At 55.2% G+C, this 10,160-nt stretch overlaps 1 protein-coding gene, 1 long non-coding RNA gene and 1 other non-coding gene across 3 annotated transcripts; 2 read left to right on the top strand and 1 right to left on the bottom strand.

Annotated features, from left to right (window-relative positions):
* The first annotated feature begins 1,002 nt into the window (after positions 1-1,002).
* On the top strand, positions 1,003-1,106 carry LOC111542118. Its single transcript, XR_002731458.1, has one exon. It is a non-coding gene; the product is annotated as a U6 spliceosomal RNA (small nuclear RNA).
* Positions 1,107-1,429: 323 nt separating this feature from the next.
* LOC111542046 lies at positions 1,430-6,876 on the bottom strand. Its single transcript, XR_002731422.3, has 4 exons — positions 5,003-6,876; positions 2,400-2,502; positions 1,664-1,774; positions 1,430-1,535 (listed from the first exon to the last, which is right to left on the bottom strand). It is a non-coding gene; the product is annotated as an uncharacterized LOC111542046 (long non-coding RNA).
* WNT1 (Wnt family member 1) lies at positions 3,811-8,107 on the top strand. The gene is made up of 4 exons (XM_023211235.3): positions 3,811-4,243; positions 4,972-5,225; positions 5,913-6,178; positions 6,640-8,107. Exons 1-4 carry the CDS (start codon positions 4,140-4,142, stop codon positions 7,126-7,128), a joined length of 1,113 nt encoding a protein of 370 aa, XP_023067003.1. The 5' UTR covers positions 3,811-4,139; the 3' UTR covers positions 7,129-8,107.
* Positions 8,108-10,160: the final 2,053 nt, after the last annotated feature.

Consider the following 10,160-nt stretch of genomic DNA (forward strand, 5'->3'; position numbering starts at 1 on the left):
ACTGATTTTCAACTTCAAGCCTTTAAAGTCATCCACGGTCAAAATTGATACAGAGAAAAATGAAGCAGAGTAAAGGAGATTAGTAGTGGGATTCTATTTTATAAAGGGGGAGGGAAAACAAACTGAGGGAACAAATGCATGGAGAGATCTGAGGAAGAGCATTTTAGAAGACAGAAAAGCAGGTGCACAGACCCTTAGAAAGGAGCATGCTTGGTTCAAAGGATTAGAAAAGAGGCCAGCGGGGCTGGTGAGGAGGAATTCACCAGGAAGAGAGTGGTAGGCAATGAAGCTGGAGGGCGAGGAAGGAGGCCCCTGTAAAGATTTTGGCCTTTACTTTGAGTGAGATGGGGACTCATTGGAAAATTTTGAGCAGACAAATGAATTAATCAGACTTCTGTTTTAGGAAAGATGGCTTTGGGCTGGGCGCAGTGGCTCATGCCTGTAATCCCAGCACTTTGGGAGGCCGAGGTGGGCAGATCATGAGGTCAGTAGTTCAAGACTAGCCTGGCCAATATGGTGAAACCCCCTCTCTACAAAAAATACAAAACTTAGCTGGGAGTGTTGGTGGGCACCTGTAATCCCAGCTACTCAGTATGCTGAGGCAGGAGAATTGCTTGAAACCAGAAGGCGGAGGTTGCAGTGAGCTGAGATCGTACCACTGCACTCCAGTCTGCACAACAAGAGCAAAACTCCGTCTCAAAAAAACAAACAAACAAAACAAACAAACAAACAAAAAAAAAAAACAAAAAAAGAAAAGAAAAGATATTGGCTCTAGTAATTAAATCAACCCTTTTGATTTTTGCAGTAAAATGGAGCACTGAAATGGAGCAGTCTTGGGCAGTAACGTGGGGTCTAATGAAGTTTTTGGGTTTTTCAGATGGGTACTATTGCAGCATGTCTGCATGCTTATGTGTATGTTCCAGGAGAGAGGTAAGTGGATGATGCAGGAAAGAAAGAGGGGACAGTTGATATCATGATTATTTGATCTAAATAGAAATTTGGGTGCTTGTTTTGGCAGCACATATACTAAAATTGGAATGATGCAGAGATTAGCATGGCCCCTGCGCAAGGATGACACGCAAATTTGTGAAGCATTTCATATTTTAAAAAAAGAAAAGAAAAAGGAATGTGAGCCAGGTCATAACAAATGTGACCCAGATCTAGGGGTCTTACCGTCTTCTCCCCTACTTCTGGTGGGTGGAATGTTGGAACAAAGCACAGTGGCTCCTCTCCTCTCTTCCCACCTCTGCTTGACACCAGTGGTCAAAGACAGGGCTTCCATATCTTCCAGCCAGCCTCCCACCCTCAAGGTGTTTTATCAATCCACCAGGCCAAAAGATGTGACCCAGGCCCCAGTGGGAAGAAACTCATAAGGGATAAAGGACAGGCTCCCCATGGGACATTGTCCATTTACTTGAGTCATCTATGCTGAGTCCTCTCTGCAGAGACTACTGGCTTTTGGATCTATGGAGGACGCTGGACCACTACACCTTTTCCCTCAGGGGTGGATCCTTGGAAGGGCCAGATATACTAGGCTGGGCAAAGGGGAAGAAAAAAGGGAAAGAAGGACATTTCTTTATAAACTAACTTCCATCAGGCTTCATTTGGGTTAACATACATCTCATTTAAAACACAAGTGCCCAGGAATATTAATGAAACTTACCTGACATTTATTCCTAAGAGTGATTTCCCTGCCTTGGAAGAGAATCCTGTCATTTCTGGGACTTGAGACTCTAGGTTCAGGCCTGGGGAAATTTCTCAGTCAGAAGGCATCCTAAAAGACAAGAGAGATGAAAAAAAAATGAGAGCTAGAACTCAAAAGGGAGGCAGGAAGGCCCTAAAAATTATTTTAACCTATCAATTTTGAGAAGGGTTCCCAGCCTGCAATTGCTGCACACTGGCAAGCAGCTGGTAAGGTCGAAAGAGCATAGGCTTTGAGTCAAATTGGTCTGGGTTTTAACCTGGCTCTACCATTGATTCATTTATTAGATGTGGACCTTGGACAACTGCCTGATCTATTTTTAATTCTGCAAAATGGGGAGAGAGAAGAGATGTAAAGATCTTCCCTCCTTCCAGGGGCCATCTGTGTGTGGTGATGGGGCATGATAACCAGGCTGGCAGTGCCCCCTATTCGCCATATAGGGAAAAGCAGCCACTTCTTCTTCTTTTTTTTTTTTTTTTTTTTTGAGACGGAGTCTTGCTCTGTAGCCCAGACTGGAGTGTAATGGTGTGATCTCAGCTCACTGCAATCTCTTCCTCCCGGGTTCAAGCCATTCTCCTGCCTCAGCCTCCCGAGTAGCTGGGACTACAGGTGCACACCACCACACCCAGCTACTTTTTGTATTTTTATTAGAGATGAGATTTCACTATGTTGGCTAGGATGGTCTCGAGCTCCTGACCTTGGCCTCCCAAAGTGCTGGGATTACAGGCGTGAGCCACAGCACCCAGCCTGTCACTTCTTCAATAGGAGGTCGAAGTGGCCTTGAAGCTGAGTAGGAGTCCCTGGGAGAGAAGAGAAAAATGTACAATGGATGAGATGGTCACAGGCACTCTGGGTATCCCAGTGTGGTGGGAACCAGAGCTTTGGGGGAAGACAGAAACGTGGCAGAAAAATCCAAAGAGAAGCAAACACATGAAGACACACGTTTCCTAATCTAGGTTCAATGCAGCCAGCAACAACCCTTGTCTTCCCAGTCCTCTCCATCACCATGCATACAATGGACATCCACACCACTTCTCATCCTTTCTGAGCCTAGGCCTCAGAGACTTAGCCACTCCAGGCTGGGTTCACCTCAGTACCATCTTGGTTGTAGGCTCGGCTCTCTCCCCCAATGACATGCACTGGTTGACACATACCACAGTGTGACACACCATAGGATGCCACGAGGTACAAAGGGCAACAGAATGACGCATACACACATATTTAATCATCCCATGCACACGCTCATGCACCCACTCCACACACAATCCAGACACTCTTCATCCCTCAATCATGCTTCTGAGTCTCCTGTGGACCCTCATCACCTCCTTCCTGACACACTGCCCCAGGCAGTGACTGTGACAAGGTGACTCCATGACCCTTTCTGACTTGAGCGAAATTCCAAAATTCTTTGGAAAGTTCCCTCACATCCTTCGCCAGAACAAGGAGTTTCTGCACGTACCAACACACAAGAGGGTGCGCCCTCAGAACACAGCACATTCTCACTCCCACCCATATTCACGTTGTCCCACTTCACACACACACACACACACACACACACACACACACAGCCACTTGTCTGCTCCTTCTGGCCCACATGAGCAAACTGCCTGCTGCTTCAGGTTTCTCTCCACCGCTAGGCTCCTTTTGGTCAGCTCACCCCCACAACTCATCCCCGGGATTTCCCTGACCACAGCCGCCCTCACGCCCCCGTCTCCCCCTTTTCCTTCTCTGTCCAGCCATCGGGGGTTCCTGGGCGGTTAAGCGTCTCCCCGGAGTCGCTGCCCAGAACCACAGCTTTCTTTCCGACAGTCAGGACGGGGGAGAGAGGGGACGTCGGAGGGGCCCGGGATGACGTCGAGGGGACAACCCCACCGCGGGTGGCGAGGCGGGCTGGGCCCCTGGCGGGCTCTCCCTGCAGCACACTCTCCCCGCGCCCCCTGGCGGATGCTAGTCCCCGACGGGCTCCGGACGCTCAGCTGAGTGAGGCGAGCGCGCGTGGGAGGGTGTCCCAAGGGGAGGGGTCCGCGGCCAGTGCAGGCCCGGAGGCGGGGGCCACCGGGCAGGGGGCGGGGGTGAGCCCCGACGGCCAACCCGCCAGCTCTCGGCTCAGACGGGCGGGAACCACAGCCCCGCTCGCTGCCCATTGTCTGCGCCCCTAACCGGTGCGCCCTGGTGCCACAGTGCGGCCCGGCGGGGCAGCCTCCTCCCGTCACTTCAGCCAGCGCCGCAACTATAAGAGGCGGTGCCGCCCGCCGTGGCCGCCTCAGCCCACCAGCCGGGACCGCGAGCCATGCTGTCCGCCGCCCGCCCCCAGGGTTGTTAAAGCCAGACTGCGAACTCTCGCCACTGCCGCCACCGCCGCGTCCCGTCCCATCGTCGCGGGCAACAGCCAAAGTCGCCGCAACTGCAGCACAGAGCGGGCAAAGCCAGGCAGGCCATGGGGCTCTGGGCGCTGTTGCCTGGCTGGGTTTCTGCTACGCTGCTACTGGCGCTGGCCGCTCTGCCCGCAGCCCTGGCTGCCAACAGCAGTGGCCGATGGTGGTAAGTGAGCTGGTGCGGGGTCGCCACTTGTCCCGCGGCACAGAGCCAGGGGCCAACCCTACCCAGCTCCCACGCTCTGGGATCCGTCTGCCGACAGGCTCCCTCCCCGCTCTGACTTCCCTCCGCGACACCGAAGGGCGATCTGGCATGGAGCTGCCCCAGACTCCAGCTCTGTAGAAGTGGGGCGAATGATCTGCCCGCCCGCGGAGGCCTAAGATACCCCAGGCAGGGAGCCCACTCTCATCTAGCACCGCCCTTCCCCTTTGAGCGCCAACTCCAGCCTCACGGTCGTGGCCTCACCACAGGTTTCCCCACCTCGGGAAGTGAAGGGCCAGGCGTTCGCCTAGAAAGGAGGGGAGAAGAGGGTGGGACTCCTAAGCATTTCACGCCTTGGGTGGGCAAAAACTCCAGGCCATGATTATCTCGCTCAGGCTGACCGGAAGAGGCTCGGAGATCCGAGGTAGACTCTCGGTCCCCGGGTACCTCTTCTGTCCAGTCTCCGGACCTAGGGCTCAGGCCAGCAGCCCTGGGACTACTGGGGACACACAAGTCTGGACGCCCAGTTCTTTCAAATTAGTGAGTCTGGGAGCGCGGGGTTATTAGCGTATTATTAATCTCCCGCCACTCTCTCCAGCCACATACCCCCAGGAAGAGGACCGGGTGGCACAGTTTTTATGGTTAGGGTGCGGATCCCCTTCCTGAGCCTGAGCTATCATACGTCCTACCAGGGGTATTGTGAACGTAGCCTCCTCCACGAACCTGCTGACGGACTCCAAGAGTCTGCAACTGGTACTCGAGCCCAGTCTGCAGCTGTTAAGCCGCAAACAGCGGCGTCTGATACGCCAAAATCCGGGGATCCTGCACAGCGTGAGTGGGGGGCTGCAGAGTGCCGTGCGCGAGTGTAAGTGGCAGTTCCGGAATCGCCGCTGGAACTGTCCCACTGCTCCAGGGCCCCACCTCTTCGGCAAGATCGTCAACCGAGGTGGGTGCCCAGGAAAGCGACGCTTCCGGGAGCAGGGGAAACGCGGGGTCACCCCCAGGGCGTGGGCGGGCGAGTTCAGAGAAGGTGTCTCGGGCGCCTAGAGGGTCACACGATCAACCCGCCAAGTGCCTGGTGCCCAGCGCCAGCTCGGGGCCAGACTTCTAACAGCCGTGCACCCTGGAAACGAAGCTTAACTTTTCTGAGCTACTGCCCCAGATAAAGTTTCAGGTCGCGGACGCCGGCTGACCGCCGCTTTCCCCCAGCCTCTCTCAAAAGCGCCTGGGAAGCTGCTCTCTGCAGGCGTGTGTCTTGCCTCTCGCCTAGCAAGACTTGCATAGCCAACATGGGCCGAAACTTTTGGGCTGCGAAGAAGTCTTAGGGATGTATGGTTCTTCTGCTCCCCTCTCTTTGGTTTTTCTCTCTGGGGCTGCTCCACTTCCGCTATCGAGCCAAAATGCGCCCTGGAACCTCCCAGTAAGGTGTGATGACGCCCGTGGACGTGGCTGCGTGCCCACGCACCTGCTTTCTCTACTAGCCCTAGAGACCAGCTTTCCAGCACTGCCGGCCTTGGCTCTCAGGACTCTAAGTGCGGAGTCGGGGGTGGGATTCCGGTTCCAAGCCCTTCACTGAGGGTGCTGGCCGCGCTCCGCGTACATCCTCGCCGATCCGCGCTCCCTTCTCCCGCAGGCTGTCGAGAAACGGCGTTTATCTTCGCTATCACCTCCGCCGGGGTCACCCATTCCGTGGCGCGCTCCTGCTCAGAGGGTTCCATCGAATCCTGCACATGTGACTACCGGCGGCGCGGCCCCGGGGGCCCCGACTGGCACTGGGGGGGCTGCAGCGACAACATTGACTTCGGCCGCCTCTTCGGCCGGGAGTTCGTGGACTCCGGGGAGAAGGGGCGGGACCTGCGCTTCCTCATGAACCTTCACAACAACGAGGCTGGCCGTACGGTGAGCTTTGAGAGGCTCCGCACCCTAAGCGGAGCGGCAGCGGCCAACCTCGGGCTGGGGAAGAGACGGTCGGTGAGATAAGGCAAGGGGCACCAGGAGAGGGCGTCCTGGGAGAGCTGGAGGCTTGGAACGAAGCGGGAGAATAGAGGAGACAGTGGCTGAGGGCAAAGGGATGCCTGGCCCCCGGGCAGGTAGAAGAGGTTACAAATCAAGCACAGTCTCTTCACTATACAGATTGGAAAACAAGCCTGAGAGGACGAGACTGACCCGCCGCGGCGGAGCAGGGTTGGGCAGGGTTGCCAAATCTCAGCGGAACATTTCGCGCCTCCCTTCCCCTGGGCTCAGCTAGGCCTGGGCCTTTGCTGAGGTCCGGCCCCCGTGGCGTCCGGGAGGGGGCAGTGTCTGGGAGGGTGACGCTGGCCGGGTGCCCTGGGACACTCTTTCTTTCCCTCTCCCCGCAGACCGTATTCTCCGAGATGCGCCAGGAGTGCAAGTGCCACGGGATGTCCGGTTCCTGCACGGTGCGCACGTGCTGGATGCGGCTGCCCACGCTGCGCGCCGTGGGCGATGTGCTGCGCGACCGCTTCGACGGCGCCTCGCGCGTCCTCTACGGCAACCGCGGCAGCAACCGCGCTTCGCGGGCGGAGCTGCTGCGCCTGGAGCCGGAAGACCCGGCCCACAAACCGCCCTCCCCCCACGACCTCGTGTACTTCGAGAAATCGCCCAACTTCTGCACGTACAGCGGACGCCTGGGTACAGCTGGCACGGCAGGGCGCGCCTGTAACAGCTCGTCGCCCGCGCTGGACGGCTGCGAGCTGCTCTGCTGCGGCAGGGGCCACCGCACGCGCACGCAGCGCGTCACCGAGCGCTGCAACTGCACCTTCCACTGGTGCTGCCACGTCAGCTGCCGCAACTGCACGCACACGCGCGTACTGCACGAGTGTCTGTGAGGAGCTGCGCGGACTTGCCCCCGGGAACGCTCTCCGCGAGCCCGCCCCCAAACAGACTCGCTGGCACTCAAGACCCGGTTATTCGCCCACCCGAGTACCTCCAGTCACGCTCCCTGCGGTTCATACGTATCCCATCTCTCCCACTTCCTCCTACCTGGGGACTCCTCAAACCACTTGCCTGGGGCGGCATGAACCCTCTTGCCATCCTGATGGACCTGCCCCGGACCTACCTCCCTCCCTTTCCGCGGGAGACCCCTTGTTGCACTGCCCCCTGCTTGGCCAGGAGGTGGGAGAAGGATGGGTCCCCTCTGCCATGTGGTCAGCTCCTGACGGTGTCACTCTACCTGCTCCATCGCGCCAGTGACCTCTCTGCCTCTCTTCTTCCCCTTTGTCCTGCGTTTTCTCTGGGTCCTCCGAGGCCCCTTCCTATTCTCCTGCCACGGGTGCAGACCCTGAACCCACACCTGGGCATCAGGGCCTTTCTCCTCCCCACCTGCCGCTGAAGCAGGAGGTTCCAGTGCAAAAGGGCAGCTGTGATGATGTGGAAATGAGGTTGCGGGAACCAGCAGAAATGCCCCCATTCTCCCAGTCTCTGTGGTGGAGCCATTGAACAGCTGTGAGCCATGCCTCCCTGGGCCACCTCCTACCCCTTCCTGTCCTGCCTCCTCATCAGTGTGTAAATAATTTGCACTGAAACGTGGATACAGAGCCACGAGTTTGGATATTGTAAATAAAACTATTTATTTTGCTGGGTCCCAGCCTGGTTTGCAAAGAACACCTCCAACCCAACCCTACCCCTCTCCACTATTCTATCCTTTCTCCCTGCAGCCTTTTATGGTCCCTCTTCTCTCTTCAGTTTCTCAAAGATGCGTTTGCCTCCTGGAATCAGTATTTCCTTCCACTGTAGCTATTAGTGGCTCCTCGCCCCCACCAATGTAGCATCTTCCTCTGCAGAATAAAATCTCTATTTTTATCGATGGCTTGGTGGCTTTTCCTTGAATCCAGAACACAGCCTTGTTTGTGGTATCCCCTATCCTCCCCTTTTACCACTCCCAGGCTTGGAAGCTTACCTCTCTCAAACAAATAGAATATGCTGTTGGGGGACTGGTTTCCTAACCTTGCCAGAGGACCCTGAGATTCTGACCCTTGGATGACCCTAACGAGGCCACTGGGAATCCAGCTCTCCTGAGAGAGGAACCTGGTCAGTAGCCAAACAACCCTGCAGGATTCTTCTTCCTCGTGGAACAGCAACTGGCTATGTGATATTGACAAGTGCATATACTCGGTGAATGGGGGTTAAACAACCCCAGTGTCTGCTTTTCCTGCCTGGAACAGCTGTTGAGAAAATAGCTGCTATTGAATGACAACTGTGACCATCTTCCAAAAAGTAGGAAGGGAAACTAAAGCAGAAAGGGTGCTGCTGCCCCTGATGTAGAGCTACTGGTCCCTGAAGCTTGGCTTCTTCAGCTGTGGTCAGGGCACTGGACAAGGGTGAAGCCCTTCCACCAGCAGAAAAGTAAATACCAGCCTGGGGCAGTGGCTCATGCCTGTAATCCCAACACTTTGGGAGACCAAGGAGGGTAGATTGATTCAGCCCAGGAGTTTGAGACCAGCTTGGGCCACTTAGGGAGACCCCATCTCTACAAAAAATATATATACATATGTGTGTGTGTGTGTGTGTGTGTGTGTGTGTGTGTGTGTAGACTATTAGGTAAATATATAATACCTTATTAGGACCCCCGCTCCCAATCTTGGGCTCAGGGGGATCCAGATAATAGGTAATGAGCCTGGTGCTGGACCCAGAAGCTCAGAGATGCTGGTGGGAGAGAAGGGAGCAGGTAGGCTAGAATCCAAATGCAGGCTAGGCTTAAACCAATGTAACCAAAGTAAACCCTAATGTGGTCCATAACCAAACCACAAAGCTAGCCATTCCCATAAAGAGCCAGAATGAGGATTTTGTTACTAACACCAATGTGATACTTCTGTGTTCACATTCGCCAGAGTCAGAGGGAGTTCTAATCCTACCCATGGCCCTAAACCTATCTCTAACTCTAATCCTCTTCCTGTCCCTAGGTCTAGGTTGAACCTTAGCCTTAACCCTAACTTCAGACAAACACCATCCCTTTCTATTTTTTTTTTTTTTTTTTTTTGAGGCAGAGTCTTGCTCTGTCGCCCGGACTGGAGTGCAGTGGCCGGATCTCAGCTCACTGCAAGCTCTGCCTCCCGGGTTTACGCCATTCTCCTGCCTCAGCCTCCCGAGTAGCTGAGACTACAGGCGCCCGCCACCTCGCCCAGCTAGTTTTTTGTATTTTTAGTAGAGACGGGGTTTCACCGTGTTAGCCAGGATGGTCTCGATCTCCTGACCTCGTGATCCGCCCGTCTCGGCCTCCCAAAGTGATGGGATTACAGGCTTGAGCCACCGTGCCCGGCCCACTATCCCTTTCTAAGCTCTAATGTCTGTCCCTAATCCTAATCCCTCCCCACAGGGGAGGATCAGAAGGGCAAGGGGAGCTGTGAAACACCCCACTTATCCCCTAAGAGCAACAACTGCTCCCAGTCAGCTTGAGAATTTCCCCTTCTCCCCTATTCCCTTCTCTCCTATTCAGGCCTCTTCTGCTGTTGGTGCCTCCCACCTTTCCCTGGATGTGTGACCCGCTGTGGGCCTTTGGGATATGTGTAGGGGTAAGGGAATGGAGCCAGGAACTGCTCAATCCTGCAATGACATCCCTTTCCCTTTCTTTCCACCTGCCAAGCTAGCACCATCTCAGCTCTGATTCCTCACCCTAGGGGGAGAAATAAAAACCTCTTGATCCTGGGGAAGAGGCACCTGAAAAGCTTTGGGTTTCCATAAAGAGCACCCTGCAGAGAATGCCCAGTCTATAAGCCAAAGAGCTATTAAATCTCTCAACGCCCCATATAAGAAGTTAATAGGCTGCCAGAGGTGGGAGGCGGGGCTTGGGCCCCTGCTGGACAGTGCCCAGAGTTGGGGCAAAGCAGCAGGGTAGAGTCAAAGTGTTGGCAGCTGTCTCCAA

Source organism: Piliocolobus tephrosceles, chromosome 10 (assembly GCF_002776525.5).
Source record: "Piliocolobus tephrosceles isolate RC106 chromosome 10, ASM277652v3, whole genome shotgun sequence".
Lineage (NCBI taxonomy): Eukaryota > Metazoa > Chordata > Mammalia > Primates > Cercopithecidae > Piliocolobus > Piliocolobus tephrosceles.